The sequence below is a fragment of the Ctenopharyngodon idella genome, chromosome 13, assembly GCF_019924925.1.
Source record: "Ctenopharyngodon idella isolate HZGC_01 chromosome 13, HZGC01, whole genome shotgun sequence".
NCBI classification, from domain to species: Eukaryota; Metazoa; Chordata; class Actinopteri; order Cypriniformes; family Xenocyprididae; genus Ctenopharyngodon; species Ctenopharyngodon idella.
In genome coordinates this window covers 4843474-4867731 of record NC_067232.1, presented here as the reverse complement: position 1 = coordinate 4867731, position 24258 = coordinate 4843474, and the positions used below count along the sequence as shown (strand labels likewise).

Sequence of the window (24258 nt, the reverse complement as noted above, 5' to 3'; positions counted from 1 at the left end):
GTGCCGAATGAGAAAGGTAGGCTTCAGATTCACTTTAAATTAATTCATTTAGCATCTTATTTAGTTTTATTTCTAATAAATAAACCTGTTCCTCGCCTTGAATATAGCAATAGAAGCTGGAATGGTGTTAAAAAAGAAAAAAGATTTTTTTTTTTTTTTTTAATTCCTTTTGGCTTGACGTATAGCCTGAATAGGCTGTTAACTTTAGAGGTTTTGTGGTAAAATAAAATAGGGCAGTTTTGTTCATAACGGATGTTTACAAACATTATAAACAAAGCTATATAGGCTAGGCTATTTGTAAACATTTTATTTTATTTACCTATAAATTACATTATTTCTGAATAATAAAATGCGACGTAGCCTATAGGCGACGTATCTTTTTTCCTCTCAGGAATAGCGTCGGTATTTTTAACCATGCAGCAAACATTTTAAAATATCTTGAAAAAATACTTTAATTTATAAACCGTTGTTTTTCCTTTCGTTTAGGTTTACATTTGGATAGAATCTTGTTATACAGATAATTGTAGGCCTATTGGATAAGACGGCAAATACTCTCTTTGTTTTTTAATAAATAAAATACTGTACGTATTATTATTATTATTATTATTATTAATAATAAGTAGGCTACATGCAAACAAACACACACAAAAAAAGATTAAAAATAACGTTATTAACCGTTATTTTTTCTAAAACAAACCGGTTTTGGAACGTTAATAATACAGAAGGAACGCTGGAACAGAAACGTTAAAATACCGATTCTGCTCGGAGTGAAACGATTGAATTTTTTTTTTCGTTTTTAAGCCCTGCTTCCAAGTAGTTACTATGAATGGGGACTTTTAAGCTTCAAAAAGGGTGAAAATGCACCATACACGTATCATACAAGTATCAGTGACTTCTGAAGTCTGATATCATGCAAATCTTGACATCCACCCTAGCTCTTCTCGGTAAATGTTCATTAGAAAAGATTTGTGAACAAACTGTTCTTTCGAGTCGACTCTTTTTAATGATTTGGTTGGTCCAGTTTACAAAACTGTTCTGAATAATTCATTCACAAATCACACTGACTGACAGCTGTTAACCCTGTAAAGCCTGATATATGAAGCCTTTGTATGTTTTTTTTTTTTTTTTGAGTATCATATTTGATACATGAGTGTGATATAGTGAGAATACAGAGCTCATACTTGAGGAGGAAAAAAACATCAAAATTTTATTCAGAGGCCTTTTAATTGCCAAGTATAAACTATCAATCAGATGACAGAAGGCATATAGAAGATTGCATACAAAGTTTTAATCGTGTTGATCATTTAGAGGCCTTAGAAATTTGTGTATCAAATACGATACAGTAAGCTTTATAGGGTTAAGAGTTCATTGGAAGAGAAAATAATGACTATAATAATGAGATTTCAGTCTGTTTCTCACTCAAAGTTATTGTATGACTTCAGAAGACTTGGAATATAGGGCACTTTTTTTGTTCTTCTTTGAGATTTAATTGTACAGACAGAATATCAAACGGATTGAAATGACAAAATGGTGAGTAAATGATAAAATGTGAATGATTCCTGTAACTCGGTTACATCAGGAAGGTCTTAGAAATAAAATGTCAGTAAGCAAGAAGTTGCCAGACTGTGAGCGTGCAGGAGAGATGTCACACCAGAACCGTGTTTGTGATGGAAGTACGCACTGGTCAAGGCAGCTGTAGCAGGCTGCAGGGGCTCAGGCACGAGGCCCAGGTCTGACAGCCTTGGCTTCTTCTCACCTCGTGCAGCCCTCTGATGGTGTGGCAGGCCTCGGGTCTCCTCCTGAATGCTGATCTTGGCACATGATGGGTATGAATGCATGCACACAGACAGGAAAAGGCCCAATGCCAGACTCTGAGAGAGAGACAGGGCAGCTGTCCAGAACACCATCCCCCTCAGTGCTCACTAGATGAATTGATAAAATATCATTCACATTACTGTAATGCAGGAAAACATACCTTGTAATTTATGCCATATATGCATAATATGCATTAATTACATAAAATGAATAATTGCTTTCAAATGGACATATACTACCGTTCAAAAGTTTTGGGTCGGTACGATTTTTTTTAAGTCTCTTATGCTCACCAAGGCTTTTCTTTGATTAAAAATACAGTAAAAACAGTACTATTTTGAAATATTATTACAATTTAAAATAATTGTTTCCTATTTGAATATATTTTAAAATGTAATTAATTCCTGTGATGCAAAGCTGAATTTTCAGCATCATTACTCCAGTCTTCAGTGTCACATGATCCTTCAGAAATCATTCTAATATGCTGATTTTCTGCTCAAGAAACATTTCTTATTATTATCAAAGTTAAAAACAGTTGTGCTGCTTAGTATTTTTGTGGAAATTGTGATACTTTTTTTCAGGATTCTCTGAATATCCAGGTAATTTAACGTAATATTACTAGAACGACTTTTTTCTGTAAATACACAAATGTCTTTTTACCGCCAAGACACCATTCTCACATCCGTACCACAATACCGATAAACTCTGTGATGGAAATTACCTTTAAATCTGGGCCATTTTCTTCTGAGTGACGGGCGTAATCACACAGAAAGCGGTTTTGCTCTTAAAAACACCAGACGCATAATAGTTTCTATAATATTGCAGTTACTATAGTACACAATATGAATAGAAGGCAGAGTCTCAAGCGTGAGACGTGACGCAAAAGTCTGATGTTCTTCTAGCGCATGTTTACATTGAAAAACTTGACCCTTGACCCTTTTTGTTTTGCTGTGCCCCAGTAAAATTTTCCTGAAAAATCATGTCTGATGATGTATAGTTACAGTAGATAGATACGTCTGAAAATAGGCTCCATGCCCCTCTTCCTTCACTTTTCCCTGTGGAATCCTCGACTTGAGTTGCAGTCTGTCAGACAATTATTCATAATATGACATTGTTTTCTCTAAAGACATGAAAGTGTCTTCATTCTTTGTTCACACACAGCATCATACTGGTAATTTGCTGGTAATATTACAACTTCTCATAGGCCTACAGGTAATTTGCCAGAACCAATTTACCAGTATTTTTGAAAAGGTCCTGTTCACACATGATCTCTTTAAATTAAAATCCCTTATTTTTCATCTGTTAGGCCTTATGCTGACTGACTGTCTGTTACCAGCTTTCATTGACATCTGTCTGTCTTTCATGAAGATAGATGGAAAAACTTCTTCTGTCCTATAGATAGATAGATATACTGTAGACTGCAGTGCTGCCATCACTATTTTACATTAATTAAAACTATTGTGGAAACAGGTTAAGTGAATATTCCTAAACAAGCCTCCATAATTACGAGTGCTGCCAGAGAACATATCTAACAGCCACCTCAAGCGTTGTGCGAGATGTTCCAAAGCATACAGTATCAAAACACCCCCTTGATAACACAGTGTCCATGACAGCGGCTCCTTATCAGCTAACATGGAAGATAATACAGACACTCCAGCTGAGAGAAGCTCTCACTGGTACCAGAAAATAATAATGAAACTTCAACATTACCCTTTACAGCATTATGCCTATTACAACTACAGAGACATTTAGCAAGACAAAACCAATATATATGTAAAATATCAATATAAATGTAAAGTACAAAAGAATATGAAGAGTATAAGCAAATAAGAATATATGAATATGACTAGATTATTATATATGGATGATGAATGGAATAAAAGACTGAAGAGATTGTTAAAGACATTTGGTTCATTTGGCCTTCCTTCCAGAGAGCAAAGATGGAATGTTCATGGTTACTCTCTTGGCATGAGACAGATCCACAACAATCCTTCTCAGAAACTGTAAGATACACAATTATCAAGGAATTATTCAGATCAGAACAAGAGCAATTCATGAAAAATAATATATATTCTTACAACTATGAAAAGTTTTACGGTCACTGTCCTTGCACATGCACAGCGCTCCATGTCACACAGTCTCGTACAGAATAATTTCCTGAATCAAAGACCTGAATCATCATCACATTTTCAGGGCATAGTTATTTTTGATAGATTGAATCCTTGACCTTCTTGCTCTGAATATTAAAAATGGCAGAACCCTTATTCCTACTCAGGGAATTCTGGTCATATTTCATACCAAAATCAAGAGAAAGGAATAAAACATATTAATGCCTATTCTCCCCATTTCACCCTGCATTAGATATAGATATGTTAAGGGGATGTTGAGAGTTCTCATGAAACACAAAAACCCAACACGTGTGTGTGTTTTGTGGGGAAACATGTCTGAAAACATTATTTTTGTACCTCTATTTAGTGGTGCCAGTTGTTAAGAAATTACGCAGTTCACTAAATGATCTTAGATTATCTTCATATACATCCAGAAGGGTTTTATCTAATTAGGTTTCTTTTCCAGTCCAACTGCCTAATTTGCCAGATGGTCTCACATTTCAAAGCCACATCTCAATTCATTAAGTCACATATCGTGCAGTGTCATTTTTTAATAAACAGCTAGAATTTAGCATATTTTATATATATATATATATATATATATATATATATTAAAGGGTTAGTTCACCCAAAAATTAAATTTCTTTCATTAAGTACTCACCCTCATGTCGTCCCAAACCCGTAAGACCTTCGTTTGTCTTCGGAACACAAATTAAGATATTTTTGATGAAATCCGAGGGTATATGATCCACACAAAGGCAGCAACGATATTGCACCTTTTGACATCCAGAGACATCGATAAAATAGTCAACGTGACTACAGTGGTTCAACCTTATTGTTATGAAGTGACGAGAATACTTTTTGTGCATAATAACAAAAAAAAAAAAAACGACTTTATTCAACAAAATTGTCTGTCCCCTGTCATACTGCTACACTATTTTCATTGCAGAGCTTCAGTGTTTATGTCTGAACGCGGGCTCAGTATACTCAGAGGGTGAGAACTTAATGACAGAAATTTAATTTTTTGGGTGAACTAACCCTTTAAGTAATACACCAACCTTTAACATTCCAGTTCATACCACATAATAAACAAACTGCTCATTTTCCTTTTTTATTAGCATTATTTTTATAGTGATTTTACTTTAAATGGGACTGAGACATCTGAAAAGTCAAGAAGTCGCATTCTAAAGATTGTTATCATGATTAGGCTATTAATTAGGTGACGTAACATTATCTCAACTCATTTGCTGAAAGGTATGTAAGTGAGCATTAGCGTGTTCATTCAGTCCAAGGTCTGTAAATACAGTTTAGTCCACTTTCAACACTACCGATTGGCAGTTGAGCAATTGGCAAGCTGTGTTTTTTTTTTCTTTCAATCAATGCCAAAAAACCTTAACAAAATAATATTTATCCCACAAATTGGAAAATGACTCGAAAGCCTGCATGCAGGCACAACTGTGCGAAGCGCCAAAGCATGTGCGCTACCCGCTAGGCATTAGTTTTTCCTGACAGTAACATGTACGGACATTTTCATATAACAATCCTCAAGCTCCTAAAGCTCCAGCCTGATATTTTTTCAATTTTAAATTGTTAAACACCTTAGGAACCTGTCATGCTAAAAGTGAAAAGTAAAAAAAAAAGCTCCATTATTATTTCAAGTTTTAATGTAAGCTTATACCTTAGTCTCTGGAAGCAAAAAGCGCTGCTCTCTCCTCTGTACCTGGGTTGGCATGAACACTGGTGTTATATCACACACACGCACACAGGGCAAGTGCGGCCCACACAGTAAAACCTGTTCATGCCGCCCACAGGTGCTGAGCTGTGCTTACACACAGGAAAGTGTAACTCGAGCTGCGTGCGGCACACCGCAGGGCAGAACAAAAGAGCCAAATTAATGATTAAGATCAATCATTGTGAAAGCTCCCTCACAGAGAGAATATTCCAGCTCTCAACTGCACGGATTGCTGATAGCTGTTGTTTCTTGAGGAAAGGTTGTGTGTATGTGTGTGTGTATCTGTACTGTTAGCTAGCAGGCTCTGTCTCTGACCCATGAGGCTTTGCTATAGAGGATATGTGCATTCATCAATGAAACTCCTCTCTTCTTTGATGTTTTCCAGGGTCTTTCCTGTTCTGCAGTACATTAGGAAATCTGTGGGTATAACAGACATTCAGAAGTCTGTTCGGTTTAAGATCCTTTCAACAGGATTGATTATTTACAGTACACAATTAATAGGATTAGTCATTTTTTTTCAAACAGGGTGAAAAATTTCCAAGTGAGACAAACCAACTAATACCACAAAACAGAATGCATCAAATTTCTAATATAGTACTGTAGGGATGATGTATTTTTGTACGGCAAAATACAGAAACGAGTTAGCATTTTAGCACTTCTGTTTTGTTTTTGTTTTTTATGGGTTTTTGGTTAAATGCCTGAAATAAGGTCCGTGGTAAACACAAGCTCAAGATATATTCTCATTTTATTCTACAACATGAAATACGTCAGTATTAACCCCTTGTGATTTTTAAAGCTTTTACTTGTCTTCAAAAAGGTGGTTGCTGACCTGTCTAAGGGCATTTTTGCACCGGTGGATCATTAAAATTTGTTACAATGTTGCATTTTCTTCTTGGTTCAGTTCACTTTCGCAAGGCAACATTTCAAAGCTTACCAAAATGTGTGTATGCAAGTCACATGCGAGTACAACTGTCCTCTTATTGGTTAGAGTTTTCGCAGCATCATCCATCAAAATGATTGACAAGTTAGCTCCATGAGCTTATTGTGGCTTTATTAGTAACTGTTGAGATACATGTACACACTATACGAATGTAGTCGTCATTCCCGCTGTTAAATTATATACTACATTCACATTAATACTGCGGCAAATTCAGATGCGCTGTCTCTGGATCTCCCAGCGCTGTCTAGCAGGCTGCTCCAGAGTTTGTTTGAAAGCATACCAAGACCACCTCTTCAAAGACCTCTTCAAAGACTACTAATACTTATTTTCCCTCCAAAATTATGTCACTTCCTGTATGATGATGTGGTTTATGTTAATTAAGGGATTTTACAAAAGATTAACAGGATAGAAAGTGATACTGTGTGCTATCAAGTGATTACTATTGGAATCAACATTCTCAATTTGTTTAAAACATTTTGAATAGAAAAGGGGAAAATAGAAGAAACACCTGGAATATTTCTTAATAAATTTCCTGTTTTCCTAGATAATATGATTTTCATCTTGAGACATGATGGGGACATGAAAACATACTGCATGCCAGGAATGACCCTCGTCTCTTCTGCTCTCCTCTGGCCTGTTCTGCTCGGGGTGCTGCCCATGGGAGCTCAACCGTGAGCTGTTCCTTCTTTAGAGATGAATGATGATTGGCTCTGGCGTCCCATGTGTTACTCCGTCCCCATAAATCACACCATGACTGGGATTTGGCTGTAGGGTGAAAAGGCTGAGCGGGTAGAACGAGAGAGAGAAAGTATGTGCGATTTGAAGCGAAGGTGACCTGTTGAATTGGAATTAGAAATCTGAAGGCCCCACAAAATACACACACACAAACATTAAAACATACACAAACATTGCTGATAGATAAGTTTTTATACACTTTATTAAAGAATTTCCCTATCTGTCTGATTGTATGTTGTAATAATAGGCCTATTATTTAGAAATAAAGCTGTACAGATGGATATGCAGCCTGTCTACTCTCTCGCACACACACACACACACACAACCCACTCTCAAAATTACCCGCCTCCTTCAAAGGTCCTTGAGAGAGATGTCACGGCTCACACGATCTTGTTCTTTATTGAAAAGGAAGAATAAAAAGCTTTATTATGAATATATTGATTTCCTGCTAGCCAGAAAAATCCTTGATATAAATTCATATTGATTTTTTTTAAATACAATACCTGCGCTTTATTTATTAAACCCATTTTGTTGGCAGATTGCATGCATAATTAAATGTGCACGTGCACGTGTGTTGTGATTGGAGTCGCTGCTTTTAAATAACACTACAAGCATGTTTCGTCCAGCCCTCATCATCTTCTGAGGCCATTTCCTGTGAGCTGTGCCGAAAGATATTACTCAACATTACCTCTGAGACATAATGACTTGTAATTGTCCTCACGCAGGTCATCCGTCTTCCGTAGCTCATAGATATTACCGCTTACGGCCTCCGGTTCAGTCACGCAATGATGCCAGCCGCTGTAGTCCCATCCGTCCGATCCATTATTTCAGTGTCCTGCGCTTCTTTGTGCCAACAGCTCGACAGGAGCAAGAAACCATTTACAACAGCATCCCACGTACCCGCATGCTTCCATTCTGAAAGGAGTCTGACCCCACAGCTATCGTGTGGTTAAGGTTAAGAGATGTTTTTCTTTACAAGAGCTTTTTGTGAGCTAGGTATCAAGGTACTGTACCCCATTTTGGATGCTTTGAATTAGACTCGCAATGCTTTATGCTTTAAAACAGTCACTTATCATGATGTGTAGCTCTTGGTTTGTACAAAATGTAAGTCATAGGTCACATCCACTGTCAAAAAATGTGCAAAACTTGTACCTTTAGGGGTACAACAGCTTCTTACTAGGGCAGTATCCCCAAAAGGAAAATTTTGTACCTTATCTGTCCTTAAAGGGTGCATATTAGTACTATTGCCTACTACTATTAACATTTTAGGGGTACATAGTTACAAAGTTGTCCCTTTAAGGGTACTGGTCCAGTGTCAAGCTGTTGTACCCCTAAAAAAATGCCATTTTTTTAGTGTTGGTATTAGTACTTACCACATATAATACTTCCACAAGAATGATCTGTTGTGGAATTGTTGTTTTCAGCTGTATAAATGTTTGTGTAAACAGTTTTCCTGTAACACACCAACAAATATGACTGTCAAAATTCCAGTCAGAAGTGAAGATGTGTCTTGGAAATGCTTTGGCCAATTTTTAATAAATTTGAGGAAGATTTTCAAACCTTGCCAAATGAAAGTTTTCAAATAGATGCTAAATATTCAAAGCATTCCTGTGGCTCAAGGTCATGGGTTTGATTCCCAGAGAATGAAAGGACTGATTAGAAATGTATAAATGCAATGTAAGTCACTTTGGATAAAAACACCTTCCAAATGCATAAATATAAATCTAATTGTAGGAGAAACATCTAAGAGAACTTCAATGAAACACATCTCAGAGCTCTATTAAAGGGTTAGTTCACCCAAAAATGAAATTTCTGTCATTAATTACTCACCCTCTCACACTCATGTCGCACAAGTTAAGATCTTTTGGATGAAATCCGAGAGTATATTGCTGTCTATGGATGAGCCATATACATCACCACTTTCAAGGACCAGAAAGGTACTAAAGACATCGTTAAAATGGTCGACGAGACTACAGTTGTTCAACCTTAATTTTATGAAGGGACGAGAATATTTTTTGTGTGCAAAAACAAAACAAAAATATTAACTTTATTTAAAAATCTGTTCTCTTCCCTGTCATTATCCTTACGCAGTTAATGCAGTAAAGTCCGAAATTTTCGTATGTTTTTTTGTATTCGTGATCCTAAAAATTCGTCACGCACAGAGACCTTGCATACTGAGTCCGATGCGTATTAATGAATCTGTTCGCTAAACAGTAAAAAATGGAGTCTTCAAGCAGTGAGCATGATTTAGTTGTCCCCTCTCTTCTTAAAAAGAGAAAAAGAAAGAGGAAATATTGGGTCCATCCAATCCCGAGATTGCATAGAGAGAAAGGAGAGTTCACCTTATCAAGGAGCTGCGGGATTATCCCGAGCGTTTCAAAGTTTACTTCAGGATGTCAGTGGCTCAGTTTGATGCTTTGCTACTGGCACAATCTCTCTTTATATTCTGTCTCTTTGTATTCCGCACTTTGTTTGTCATGCAGTGCTGCTGCTTTGTGCTGTAGACAACGTGGATCAACTTGTCAGATGGCATTCGGGATTTGCGTTCGCTTGTACGGTGGCTCTGAATTGTCAAAACGTCTCTCAAAATGCGTGCCAGGGATGCGAAAAACGCAGAAAATCGAACCTGATCCGGATTTTTTATTTTTTTTGACGGACAAAAGTTTTGGAGGCAGTGTGAAAACGTGAGGTCATGTTTATTTTTTAATGTGCGAAAATTTCGCATGCGAATTTCGGACTCACTGTGCAAAGGCCTTAAGCACAGTAAGCACAGTGAAGGCTTCCGTGTTTATGTCCGAATGCCAGCTCAGTATTGGCCAAAGCTGTGAGCAGCATGACGCATGTGTGATGCTGACGCAAGAGCCGGCCAATAATGAGTCGCGTTCTGACATAGAACCTGGAAGCGCTGGACGTAAAAAACGTATGAGAACGACACAGAAGAGAAGATATTGTTGAATAAAGTAATTATTTTTGTTTTGTTTTTGCGCACAAAAAGTATTCTCGTCGCTTCATAAAATTAAGGTTGAACCACTGCAGTCACGTCAACTGTTTTAACAATGTCTTTAGTACCTTTCTGGACCTTGAAAGTGTTGATTATATTGCTGTTTATTGACGAATCATTTATCTCTCGGATTTGATAAAAAATATCTTAATTTGTGTTCCGAAGATAAACAAAGGTCTTACAGGTGTGGAACGACATGAGGGTGAGTAATTAACGACAGAAATTTCATTTTTGGGTGAACTAACCCTGTAAGTCTCCTGATCTACCAAAGAGCAACTTTTCAGCAGTACTGTATTCTTCTGGAGCCGTGATGCTCATGTTGGAGATTGTTCCCTGTCCACTGTTCTGTCACTGTAAAGGTGAACGGATATAAAGAAGATGTAGTGTAAAGAGTGTAATAGAGTGTTTGTCTTTATGTTTACAGCAGTTCTGTCTGGGACACACCAGAGTCTTCACCTTCTCCCTGTGATCGTCCAGCTGCTCTGCACCATCTGCCTGACATTCCTCCTTAGATGATACAGATACCCGAGCACACACCGCCAGCGTAGAACGCCCCCCGCGGCAGCAATAAGAACTGCCCCGACATGTGACCACCCTTCCTGCTGCTGCCTTCCTCATTTCCCCCTGTGTTTCCTGCTTCTCATGTCCTTTGTCCTTACTTCACACCATTTCTTACCATTATTCGTGTCTACTTTTTCTTTGGTATCATCTTTGTGGTCACTTGTTGAGCTTTTACCTGCTATGTGGCACCTTTTATGTTTTATATAAGCATAATCTCAGTTAATTTTGATCATTTCTGTCCATATGTCTTGACATCTTCACATAATCCGCCCCGTTTTCCCTGTGTATGTATCTGACACGCCAAAGTGTCAACTGTTACCAAAGATGACGGAGGGCTTACAGGATGAACAGATGGCTGAAAGAGTGACAAGGACGTCCTTTCCCCAAATGAACTACTTTTTCCACAGACTCAAGTGCATGGAGATGCAATTTCCTTAAGACATTAAGATTGCAAGGAATAATGTGAGCAGGAATGGAGAAGCGAAACGAGTGGTCACAAAGTTACTGATGGACCTGTACATGCACGTGTATATGATGTATTGGGAAGTATCGAGCTACAGAAAAGACAAACGGACTCCGATTGCAACTTCTAGGACTATGACAATGTGAAACTAAAGAAGCACAAATTTATATCTTTTTTTTTTTTTTGTAGTTATTTTGGTTCCTTTACGTGGTATTCCGTCAGTCTGGGTTTGCTGTATACTTCTTGTCCTTTGGCTTTCTTTACAGTGTGCCACTGCTGCATTGCAATTCAGTTTGTTATGGGGTAGAATTTGGTTCTGAAAATGACACAATGTGAACTTTGGACCAGAAGAGCATCAGTTACCTCACCCTCAATTTACAAGATTCATAAAGCACTTGGACAAACTTGTGAGACCGATTACTTTAGCTTCAATCAAACTGCCAGGAGAGTGTTGACTCACTGGGTCAGTTGTTCTCCTTCAGCAATAGGACCGTACCTCTGACTGCAATGAACGTTCTCCTCTTCATGGATATGGGCACATGGATTCCAACAGAAGACTGCCTCTGGACAGACAAACTGCACTCTTGGCTTTGATGTTCAAGAATGTCATTTTGCATAGTGTTAGAGAGAAATCGCATGTACATGCAAGCTCTTCAAGGGTTGCCATTAACAAACTATTTTATTTTGGAAGTTTTGAGATGGCAGCAAACAGTGTTGACATGAAAAGTTGTGCTTAAAGAGACACAATGTTCATCGCTCATGCATCCTACAGTAATGCTGCATTCCATTTACATCGGTAAGTTGAAATTTCCAGCTTCCTACTTGAAAAACTGCAATAGATTGCCACTTGAAGTCACTTGAACTTGAAAAGAGGGTGGCATCAGAGTCCTGCTCGGGTCCTGTTTGGTAAACTTGAACACCCGACCTGTTATCCGACAGAAGCACTAATTTAATTCTGTACCCGACCAGACTCAACCCGTTTGACATAAAGTGGTGTATAATGAACTGTTATGTTTTTATTACCTTAGAATAAGCCATTTCTGTCTCATACACCGTGGGTCCCCCCTCCATGTCAAGTCGTCATTTTGCGTCGGCATGTTTCTACAGCAGCCCTAAACGGACAAACACTCTACAGAGCGCGTATCATCACTATGTTGTTCTTGCAGCTTGCATCGTCACTACCTTGAATACGCACAAAGAAGAAGTAGTAGTCGTCTGGTTTATAAGAAGCAGAGACCGTTCTTTGTTAGAAGTAAGAAGAAACCTCATTGCTTGACTGGCTAACAAACTCTCTGCTCTCTCAGACGACAGATGGCCACAGTAGCTTCTCAAATCACGCAAAAGGGAGGGGTGAGCTGCCGTTGGTTGCAGTTCGCAACCTCACCACTAGATGCTGCTAAAATGTACACACTGCACCTTTAAAAGAACATATAGCCAAATGTGAGTGAGCCTTTATAGTATCGGGGATATTTTAGAGAATTCACTCTGCATTTAAATGCGGTTGTCTTTCCTGAAACTCTGCAGTGTAAACGTAGCATGAAAAATAAATATTTTATTCAAATTATGAATACAGAAAGCGAGAAAAGACTGAAGCTGCCAATCACTTCAGTTGCAGCGCGATTGGCTAGAATGCTCAACGCTGCAAAGCGTGTTGTAATTAGAAACCTTTGACGGTCTTCAGACTACAGAACGTGAACACAAATAAGCATGTGATCGTTTGAAATCAGCTGCCTATCAGTGGGTACCGAATTGAGTCTAAATAGTCTTGGCTATTGGACCTGCATTCCACCCGTGCCTATTGATTCCCGACCCGCACCGCAAATGACAACGTAAATGTTATTCCACCCGTTACATCAAATATTAGCGCTTCACCCGTCAGGTACCCGCCTGCGTGCAGGACTCTGGGTGGCATCCAGTGAGATGCACACAGTTTTAATAATAAACATTCACTTTTAAGCAAATAAAATACATCAAATAAGTCAAAGTTCCTATGTTAAATGATGATAAAACATGTTTAGCAAACATCTGCAGATAAATAATCATACACCTGCAGAACAAATGCTAGCACTGTGTAGCATCATTTATCTTCCAATTTGGTTACTAGAAGACTTCTCTGTTGACAGTCAAGATCTGTACAGCAAACGGTAGCATTGCCATTATATTTTCTTATACATCACCTTCCAAACTTTTGGCAATGGAACACCTTTATGCTTGGAAGTCGGAGATATCAAGTAGGAATATCCCACGTCTGACTTCGAATGGAATGCAGCATAAGTCACAGATGCCAATGGATTAAGATTCAGATGCAATATGTTGTGATTGAGGATTTTACCTTCAAAAGTTTCGAAATGTAGGCAACCCTCCCTGGAACTCTTTTTAAAATAAGTCACATCATGGAAAATAACATTTAAGCACATGGTTACAGTTCAGTAGCAATATGTGATGTCAGACATTCAAGCAAAGAGTGTGAGCAAATACCAGGACTGTGTGTGTTCGGTCCTTTCTGAAAGTACTCTGCTTAGCTTCATCACATCTATCATCATTGCAAGGGAAGGGCATAAGAGCATGTGACGAAAAGAAGGAACCGTTTGTGCCTCTGTTTGAGTGTCCTTTATCAGATTTGCGTATGCTTAGATGTTATGGTGCAATCGTATATACAGTATATATTTCAATTGCTTTGCTCTAGTATTACTCATACTCGTAGTTCCATCCACAGTGGAGCTTTAAGGTAAGTCTGTTTACAAACATAAAACGCGCAAAATGATTTCCCGGCTTGTAATATCCGCACACGCTCATATTTAACCAGTTCATATTTATCCTAATGTGGCATACGTCTGTCGCTGTTGAAGAGATTATCATAGACTCGCTCCTCAGGTAAATCCATAGGTAACAGGGACAGAGCCTGGAATAATTCATCCCCAGTCCAGGTTCTCCTACAGTTAAAGACACTCCCGCGGCTGTAATACTGTTCCTCGTGTATGTTACCGTAAACGCTCTGAACTCTTGCACAATGCCTTCACTACATGTCATGTATAATCAGATATTGTTTATAATCCATGCTATGATTAGTAGGACCTATTACAGGATGCAAACGATTAGATTTAAAGCAAAATGAGAGTGAAACAATAAATGGAGTGTTATGTTGCTGGATATTGTGCATTGTACCTTGTTACATACTCCATATGTTTCCTTTTGTTGCTTTTTGATATACTGATGTGTGTTTGGTGACATCCCAGTATTACCCATCACTCATGTCTGCGACTATTTTATTTGTATTCAGACTTTTGTTTTAATTGATCTTGCATACAAGTCTATATTTACATCGATGATTAGAGGCAAAAGCAGGATCTAAATACTGTGCAATATATAATGATGGTGGAAGTTTTATCATGCGGTTCAAGGTCCAGCTCAACACAGGAAGTGCACCATCACCCCTGATGATGAGCAAGTGAATGTGAAACTTATTAGAATGTGAAATCTTCCTGGCAGGCCTTTTTTGCATTTTAAATGTGCAGAATTCAGTGGAATGGATTTAAATATGGCATAATGTGTTAAGTGGGGATGGAAGTGCTTTGCTTAATAATATTAGCATAGTCAAAATAGCCAAAATATGAGAAATGAACACGGATGAGGCAGGAATTTGTAGAAATTTGTGGATGATGGCTGGAAATTCCATGCAGCCTACATTCTTGTGCCTGTAACCATAGTGACGGAATACAAGAGAACATATGAAATTTGAATCTTAATTTTTATTCTAAACTGTTTGACATTTTAGAACACTCCTAACGTTTTCATCGTCAAAAACTGTCTGCTTTGGTTATTTTCCTTATATTTTCTCCTCCCATTTTTTGACAGCCGTACATTCTGTTATTGTGTTGGCATGTGAATGTAGCCACTGTAAAAGAGAGTTTTGAAGGGTGAGCGCATCTTGTTGCAATATATTTATTGTGGCATTAATATTTAATTGAAAGATCACGGGTCATTGAGAAGTCAGATTATTACTGACTGTCATGCTACCAATGGGATATCAAATTGTGAATTTTGACACACCTTTGTTTTTGTCACTGATGTGTGTGTTCATCTACCACCATTGTCTCCTCATTATGTCCAAATGCATGACTCAAGTATGATCAGAGAATGAAGAATAACAACACATGTAGCATTATCTGTTTGAGTACAGGTAGAATGTGAATGTGCCATTAAAAAGGCCATTTCCTGTTCCACCTGGAGGAAGTCAGTATATTCCTATCTATAGGTGACGGTTAGCCACATGCCCTTCTAGCTTTTATGATTACAGTTATAATTTATCTATTGAGAGTAGGTGTGGGTAAATCTCGCGAAGACATATCCAGGTCATATTTCATATATTAATTATATATAAAATTAAATTGCATACTGTGCAAAAAAATAAGTCTGACATTTTCATGACAATTTTATTTTCATATATTTTTTGTGATTCTTATGATGATTGATTGTCATTTCTGTAATACAGTAAAAATGATGTAACAGAATAACTTCGCATAAAGCATTGACGGCAATGCAACATATATAATAATGACATACTTGTACTGTACTATTTTTTTATTTACATTTATTTTTTCCATTACAGTAATGGGAATGTGGTAGGGAAAGGTACCTAATTGTGATATAAAAAAAAAAAAAATAGTTGCAATGCTTCCCTCCCTTTTTAAAAAAAAAAAGACTTTTAATTCTTAAAGGGTTAGTTTACCCAAAAATGAAAATGATATAATTAATTACTCACCCTCATGTCGTTCCACACCCGTAAGACCTTCATTCATCTTCGGAACACAAATTAAGATATTTTTGATGAAATCCGATGGCTTAGTGAGGCCTGCATTGACAGCAAGATAATTAACACTTTCAGTGCCCAGAAAGCTACTAAAGACATATTTAAAACAGTTCATGTGACTACAGTGGTTCAAGTTATGAAGCGTTATGAAGTGTTTTTGTGCACCAAAAAAACTAAATAATGACTTTATTCAACAATATCTAGTGTTGGGTGATTTCAAAACACTGCTTCGAAGCTTTACAAATCTTTTGGTTCGAATCAGTGGTTCGGAGCGTGTATCAAACTGCCAAAGTCATGTGATTTCACTAAACGAGGCTTCATTACGTCATAAGTGTTTCGAAATTTCAATGCTTCACCACTGGGGGGCGTGACTTTGGCAGTATGATACAAGCTCTGAACCACTGATTCGAAACAAAAGATTTGTAAAGCTTCGAAGCAGTGTTTTGAAATCACCCAACACTAGATATTGTTGAATAAAGTCGTTATTTTGGGGGGTTTTTTGGTGCACAAAAAGTATTCTCGTCACTTCATAACATTAAGGTTGAACCACTGTAGTCACATGAACTGTTTTAAATATGTCTTTAGTAGCTTTCTGGGCGTTTGAAAGTTTAAATTAACTTGCTGTCAATGCAGGCCTTACTGAGCCACTGGATTTTATCAAAAATATCATAATTTGTGTTTTGAAGATGAACAAAGGTCTTACAGGTGTGGAATGACATGAGGGTGAGTAATTGACAGAATTTACATTTTTGGGTGAACTAACCCTTTAAATTTGAATTTTGAAATATGTTCTGGACATGATTTTTTGATTCACTCATACATTTAATAAACTATAACAACAGAATCCTGTGACCAAACCTGAAGGTTCCTCTGTGAAAGTCACCAACACACACTCACAAAAACAATCACATGACTGCTGAAGAATGTCTGTCGGTGTTGAATTGATCATTAGTGGGCAGCGAAGCTCTGATCAGCTGTGCTGTCGTATGCAAAGTGTTCAGACCAGAGAGAGAGAGTTTCTGTTTTGTTGTTTTGTTTTTTGTTTGTATGTATATTTGTTTGTTTTTAGATATACCGGTGCACAAGTGAGAGAGCAACTTGTAGTGCTGGATGTTGTATATTCTCTGTTATGTAATGAAATATTTTAGAGGAAAAATATATTTGAAATATGACTCCGAGATGTATAAATAAACAACCATGAAAGATCTGCATTGTGTGGTCGTGTTCCTAAACCTGGCTCACTAAAACTGTCATAAACGCTCAGATTATTATTCAGCGACATAGGCGAAACACAAGGTTGTTATGGCCCAAAGAATCCGTTACAAACATGACGCTTAAAAACATCACGCCGCATCTGTTAATCGAGTGCTTGTTCACACGCGCCGCAGGGGTCTTTAGCACTGACAACCCTGAAAGAAGATCCCAATTTACACCACTCGCACAAAGAAAACCATTACTGAAAATTGAAAACTATTTAGTAAAAGCATAGCGAACATATTTTTGTGATAGGATAATTTTTTGGTCCTTGCATCTTAAATATGATGATTAATCTCACTGCATGATTCATTTATCTACAATGTAGTAATATCAAACATTTCTCATTGAATTCTTCCAAGATCTAATAATCTGTGCTGCTATTCACATTTATTGTATGACTCTATATAGGCGACTTTTATTTATTTATTTTTTTTTCTTCTATTATTATTTATCCAAAAGAATTTTAGGAGAATCATCAGAGATCAACTAAATACAATATTTTATTAATGTAAATAAAATTAAAATTCCCACAAAATTTACCTTGCACATACAATCATATATATATATATATATATATATATATATAGGGCACAAATTGGTGAAGGTGATTTCACCAAGTGCAACATGTTCCTGGATCAACATCTTTGTTGATCCTGGAACAACATTTTAATCAACCAATCAGATTTGAGGGACAAATTTACAGTTTATGCAAAGTTTAGGTTCTCTGATTTCCTCTGATTTTAGGGATATGTTAGGCTTAGGTTTAGGTTAGGATGTCCCAATGTGTAGGGACTGGTTTAGGACAAATATTTTTGGAATGGAATGTTTTCCCAGGATCAACAAAATATGTTGATCCAGGAACATGTCTTACTTAGCAAAATCACGATGACCGGCACGAATCATATGGACTATGTTTTTGGCCTTCAACATTTCTTTATGTTCCATGGAAGAAAACCATATTGTTTTGGAAGATGAGGGTCAGTAAATGATGACAGGATTTTCGTTTTTGGATGAAATGTTCTTATAAGTCTCCTGAGCAATGAAAGGGTAACCGCTGAGCAATACCATTTCCTTTTGGGGTTGATTTTTTATTGCATTGCTTTCTATTGTATTTTTTTTTTTTTTCTCTCTCTCTCTCTCTCTCTCTCTCTCTCTCTATATATATATATATATATATATATATTTTCACTTCCACCTCTTCTCTTTCTATGGACTCTCATTTGTCCCCTGATTCTCTCTGTGTCTGTCAGTACGTCTATATTTACCCATCCTTCCCCTCCTACACGCGCTCATCCTCCCGCACTGAGACTACAAACTCGATGACACTTGATCACATTTAAGTTTATCCTTAGACACCATCATCATTCTTAGAGCTTGAGAAAGCAGGACATGACAGTACAAGGTGCTTACATGGAAATATGATGTCCTGTCACTAAAAAAAGAGGCAAGAAAACATGCCGAGCTTGTCGAGTTACGCTTGACTGAGTTCCAATCGAGGAGTTTAATTGCTGGTTGCTATGCTGCATCAACGCTGCATTCGAACAGAGGAGCAAAAAAAATGAGTGGAGACGCCTCAGTGACTACAGCATTTCAGAGATGGTTATTAAAGAGCGCTCAGAAACCAACCAGATGAACTCTGCTACACATGATTTAAGTGCTCACATCTTTCTAAAATCAAACGCTCGGATGAAAGCACCTCCTGCCCCCAGACAATACTGAACTGTCACATGCTAACCAGCTAATGACTAATTAGTTCATTTCCACACTAATCCATGTAGTTACCTGGGACACCATCTAAAAATCAATTACATTTATTGCCATTATAAGTCAAATATTAGAAAAACACTCAAAGACTCAAATGTTTTGTTTCTTTAAAGGGGCTACAGTATATGCAAGAATTTTCATGTAGGCTTTGTTATTGCCAATGTGTGAACAGTCTGTAACAAAACTTAAAAGCACGCTGCACATATTTACATATTCATCTATTGGATGGCGTCAGGATGTTCACTAACAGTATATCGCTGCAAAGGTATTTCCAACTTCTTTTTACTTCCAAGCAAAGAACAAAAGACTATAGATATAGAAAGACAGTTCACTCTTATTAGTTATGAATGGGAGAAACTGCAACGCGCAATATGGCGAAATACGTCCCGCCTTCTAAGTAAAAGAGCCAATCGCTGATTGATAAAGTCATTGTGTCACTGCAGCTCCGGATCCCATTGAATCCTGAGACTCGCGCATGGACCGCACATAACGCTATTTGAGCATAAGAAACAACATTTATGTGACAGTTCATGTCAGATTTTGTTGCTGATTTGAAATATGTTATTTAATTGTGAGTTCGCCAAGCAGTTTTTGAGATTTCAGGATTCCACCATTCAAATTGATAGGACTTGGTCTCGGATGCCCGAAATAGCTGCCGGAGGCGTTGCAAATATGGCCGCCGAGTGAACAGACTTTCCTTGAAAGGGACTTTGATCATGTTCAGTCTCGTGTTAAGTGTGCATGTGTGAGAGTGCGAGCAGTGAGTTGCTGGCTGCAGTTCACTTAACGGCCATCGGTGTCACTAATAACAAGGGTTTCTGAATTCTACATATAGACCCTTTAATGCTGATGTCTTTTTTTTTTTTGTTAATGTTAAAATACTACTGCCTGTCTAAGTTTAATGTGAAGAGATAGCTTCTGGGTCAGTTAAGTCTGAAGCTGGACTGTTTTCTTCTGAACCAAGAATGTCCATCATACCTAGAAAAAGCTGCTTACTGATTACTGCCATAGTTGCTGATTGGTACTCAGATCTGCACACTTTTTAGTCCTCCCCTTTAGTCCTAGTTAACTGATATTACTAATATTTTTAATTATTATTTTTTATTTATTAACTACACAATCATTAGACTACAAAAATAAAAAATAAAAACTATGCAAAATAATAATAATAACAATGATAATTGTATTATCATCATTATTTATGCAAAGTTAAAAATGTACAAAGTTCAATTTAAATTGTCAAAATGTACATTATTGTTTTTGGTTGTTCAGTGGTTAACATTTCTCCCTTGATTAGAAATCATGAAAATTAAAGAACTGATTACCGATTTATATATATACACACACATATATATATATATATATATATATATATATATATATATATATATAATAAATTAACCAAACAGTCAAATTTATTATTGGACTATTGTAAACACCTGAGCCATAAATGCCATCTAAAAACTCACCTAAAAATATGTCATGGCAACACTGGTTAATGGTACAAGAACAAGTCAAGAGCTCTTCAAAAAATAAACTAATAAATAAATAAAAATAAGTAAATAAATAAAATAAAGAGTTCTGGTGAAACGTCTACTACTATAAATTTATCTTGTTTGCAAAAAAAAAAAAAAAAAAAAATCTGTATGGTGCCATTAGTGGAGCAGAAATTACCTACTTCAGCTTTAAAGTGTGGTTATAAAAACTCTCTGTATTACACAGTGAGAAAAGGCAAAAATCACATAATTTATATTCCTTTATTTGAGAGGAGAGACCTAAATGTCATCTCAGTCTTTCTCAATTTAAATGAAACGATGTCCTTGAAAGTGTCTCAAAGTGTAGATTCTCTCATAATAGCTGTAGTATATGTAAGGTCTCTTTTCATTAGGACGCATGTGTTCCTTCTTCATTCTTTGCAAGGCCGTGCTGCTTTAAACAGTTTCATTTAATAAAAAGAGAAAATATATCACAACATCCTCACATTACAAATAAATATCAATATTAATGCAATTAGTGTCCAGTTTCACATAAAATACACAAAACTAAAATATTATACCAATAGTGCAAAATAAAACAAAACTTTATTTCCCTCATACGCCGTCCAGATGAGACATCTCTAATGCCAAATGACCTCTTTATGTCTCCTTTCTGAGTTTAGGATCATATCCAATAAGATGTGCATTTTATACATTTAATACATTTGCATATGACTGCCTCCAGAGCAAGACATTGACGAATAGTTTTACATCATAGCACCATAGGCCCCGCCCACTCGCTTAACGGTCGCTTAACGGCTGACACTTGCCTACACTGGATGTAAGCGTCATGCCAAAAGCGAATAGAACCCATTATGATCAGTGATGCTGTCTACAGTGGATACAGTATACAGATGCACATTCAGTTTCTGACATACTCAACAGAAGACAAGAGGACAAATGGAAGAATGAAAGAACGTTCGCTTTGACGTGTCCTGTTTAAACAGCTCATTTGCATCTCTGTAAAGACTTCAGAAGGATATCAGCATCAGGAAGTGGATGATTTATTTTAACGTCGTCCTGGATCTCGTTGAAAGGATATATGTTTGTTCTGAGCATTTTGTTTTGTAAATGAGACACAGTGTAATGGAGAGTTCGCAAAGAAACCTGTTGAAAGATGAAGCAGCTAACTGTATTGGATCTGACAGCAGATGTATCACAAACCGTAAGTGATTTCATAATGCTTTCTCTGTAAATGACTTTAACATTATAAGTCAACCTCAAGGAACATATTAAAATAAAAATAAAAAATTCATGTCATGACCGCTTTAACAATAAATGTACATTATCGGTTGCAAATTATGTAACAGTATGTTGAAATGAAACGGTTCCACAGTTCATGGAAGAACTAATATGTGTGATATATTCATTTCATTCTCCACTTTGGGTTTTTGTGCACATATGCTGTTATTTGAAGATGGTAAATATTTGGCAGACAAAGAGCACGTTTGTTTTACTGATCTAATTACTGACATTATGCTAGACAGGCAGATCTGCAACAGGCTGAAGGTGAAAACGGGAATGGAGTGAAGACGAGACGTCTTAAAATACTCTACATCAGGTCTTTTCATCTTGCCAAAACACGACTATGCATATGAAGTGAATGAGACATCTCTCTCTCTCAAGCATGAGAACTGGTCGCAGGTTTCTAAGGTTTTCTCTCAGAACTTTATTAACAGAGATTTACTCCTGCGAGTCTTTCACGGACCTGACTTGCATCTCAAACACCTTCACTCATTCCCTCGCTGCCTTTAAATGCCCCACTGCAATCGGCCGTGCAGCTCAATTTCACCAACAAATGCGTCTAACAGAGTCTGGTTAGGTGGGCCCTGGTGAGCCGAGGTCCTAAATTGAAGAGGAATTGGGTTTCTAACAAGACTCCAGAGCTCTGGTTAGCTTTGACAAGCCCCTCCGAAAACACAAGTATTAAAGCGCTCCGCGGCTGACATGCACATTAAGACGGGCCACTGTGTTCTGCTGAGGAGAAACGGACCTCGTGGGACAGAACTGGAGCGGCCTGACAACCTAGAATGTTCTGTGTTATACTTCATTCTTGTGTTGTTCTGATCTTTTGTTAGTTTGGTGTTTTTCCTCTGGTTTAGGATTATTATTTAACTGTCTCGCTCATTCCACCTCAACACAACACTCACACAATTTTCCCTAATCAAACATCATCTTTCGTTAAGCATTTTCATTACATTTAGTCATTTAGCAGACACTTTTATCCAGAGTGACATGCAAATGAGGAAAAGCACAAGCAATTCATCATACAGAACAGCAATATGCTCTGGACACTTAAAAGGTTATAATTACAAGTTAAACAATGGCAAATCAATGAGCAGGATGTACATTAAATAAAGAACTAAAGATAGTCACTGCTAAGTGATGGATTGACAGTAAGCTCATTGGCGTATAACTTTGTTTTTAAAGGTGCACTATGTAACTTTTTGTTTGTTCAAAATTAACAAGATTTAAATCAGTCAATACACCATCAATCCTTCTTGCAAAACCTGATTCACACTCAAAAAATTAATTGTTGGATTTATATAAAAAAGCAGTGTCGAGTGGTTCCATGTGCCTATATTGAGTAATTTGTACAAATAACAATTTAGTTGTATGAACAAAAGAAATTCAAGTAAAGCTGACAAAATTTCTTTGAGTAAATATAAATCATTTGAATTTGTCACTGTTACATAATATTTATATGTGCAGTTTACTTAATACATAAGGTTAAACACATTATATATATATATATTCACGTGTGTGTGTGTGTGTGTGTGTGTGTGTGTGTGTGTGTGTAAACTATTTGCTCTACAAAATGCACTCAAAAAAACAACTTATTGAACAAACTCAATTTAATTGAGAGTAGGAATTCTATCCAATAAACGTGTTTGAGTGCTTACAGCACAAACACAGGCGCCACTCTTCTGCATAATGGTAACCACAAAATTCCAAAACATTACAGAAACTACTCTAAATGTCCAACATAACTGAACATTACACCCTAACATAAACTAACAACATCTTTCCCTTTACTGAAAAACACATAAAACAATACTTGAATCCATAAATTTATTCTCCTAATGCAGTCCCTTGCAGAGCATGCTGGGAACTATGGATCTACTGGCCAGTTAGTTATGTCAACATTAATTTTTGTTTCACTCAGCAATGTTAAGTTGACTGAATAAACACTTATTAAGTAAAGCTGACAATACTAATTTTTAGTAGAAACAACTCAGTTAAATTAAGATCATGTGGTTACATGAGTTTTTTTTATGTAATGTGAACAAGAATGGTTTGAGTGAAACTAACAACAGTGAAAGTTCGCTTTTTTTTGTAATGGTAAGCTGATTTTAAGTGTTTATATTTCATACCTGATAGGATGGTTTTCACTGGAAATTAACATACGTAACTCACCCGTGCCTGTCTTGTTATATCCATAAAAAGTTGCTCTGGCTACATTGACAATATATAGGAGTGGCATAGGTTAGTTGTCACAATGAGCGAGAAAGCTTGACATAGAGCAGCTAAATCTCGAAC

At 37.0% G+C, this 24258-nt stretch overlaps 1 protein-coding gene across 2 annotated transcripts in view; it reads left to right on the top strand.

Annotated features, from left to right (window-relative positions):
* The window catches only part of LOC127525375 (MAM domain-containing glycosylphosphatidylinositol anchor protein 1), a 192725-nt gene extending 176560 nt beyond the window's left edge, over positions 1-16165 (top strand). Inside the window, exon 18 of one of the 2 annotated variants that reach the window (XM_051917893.1) lies at positions 10756-16165. In XM_051917893.1, coding sequence (XP_051773853.1) covers positions 10756-10844 — 89 coding nt within the window. In that variant the 3' untranslated portion in view covers positions 10845-16165. Of the gene's footprint in view, positions 1-10752 lie in introns of both variants that reach the window. The other variant, XM_051917892.1, reaches the window with a different exon arrangement.
* Positions 16166-24258: the final 8093 nt, after the last annotated feature.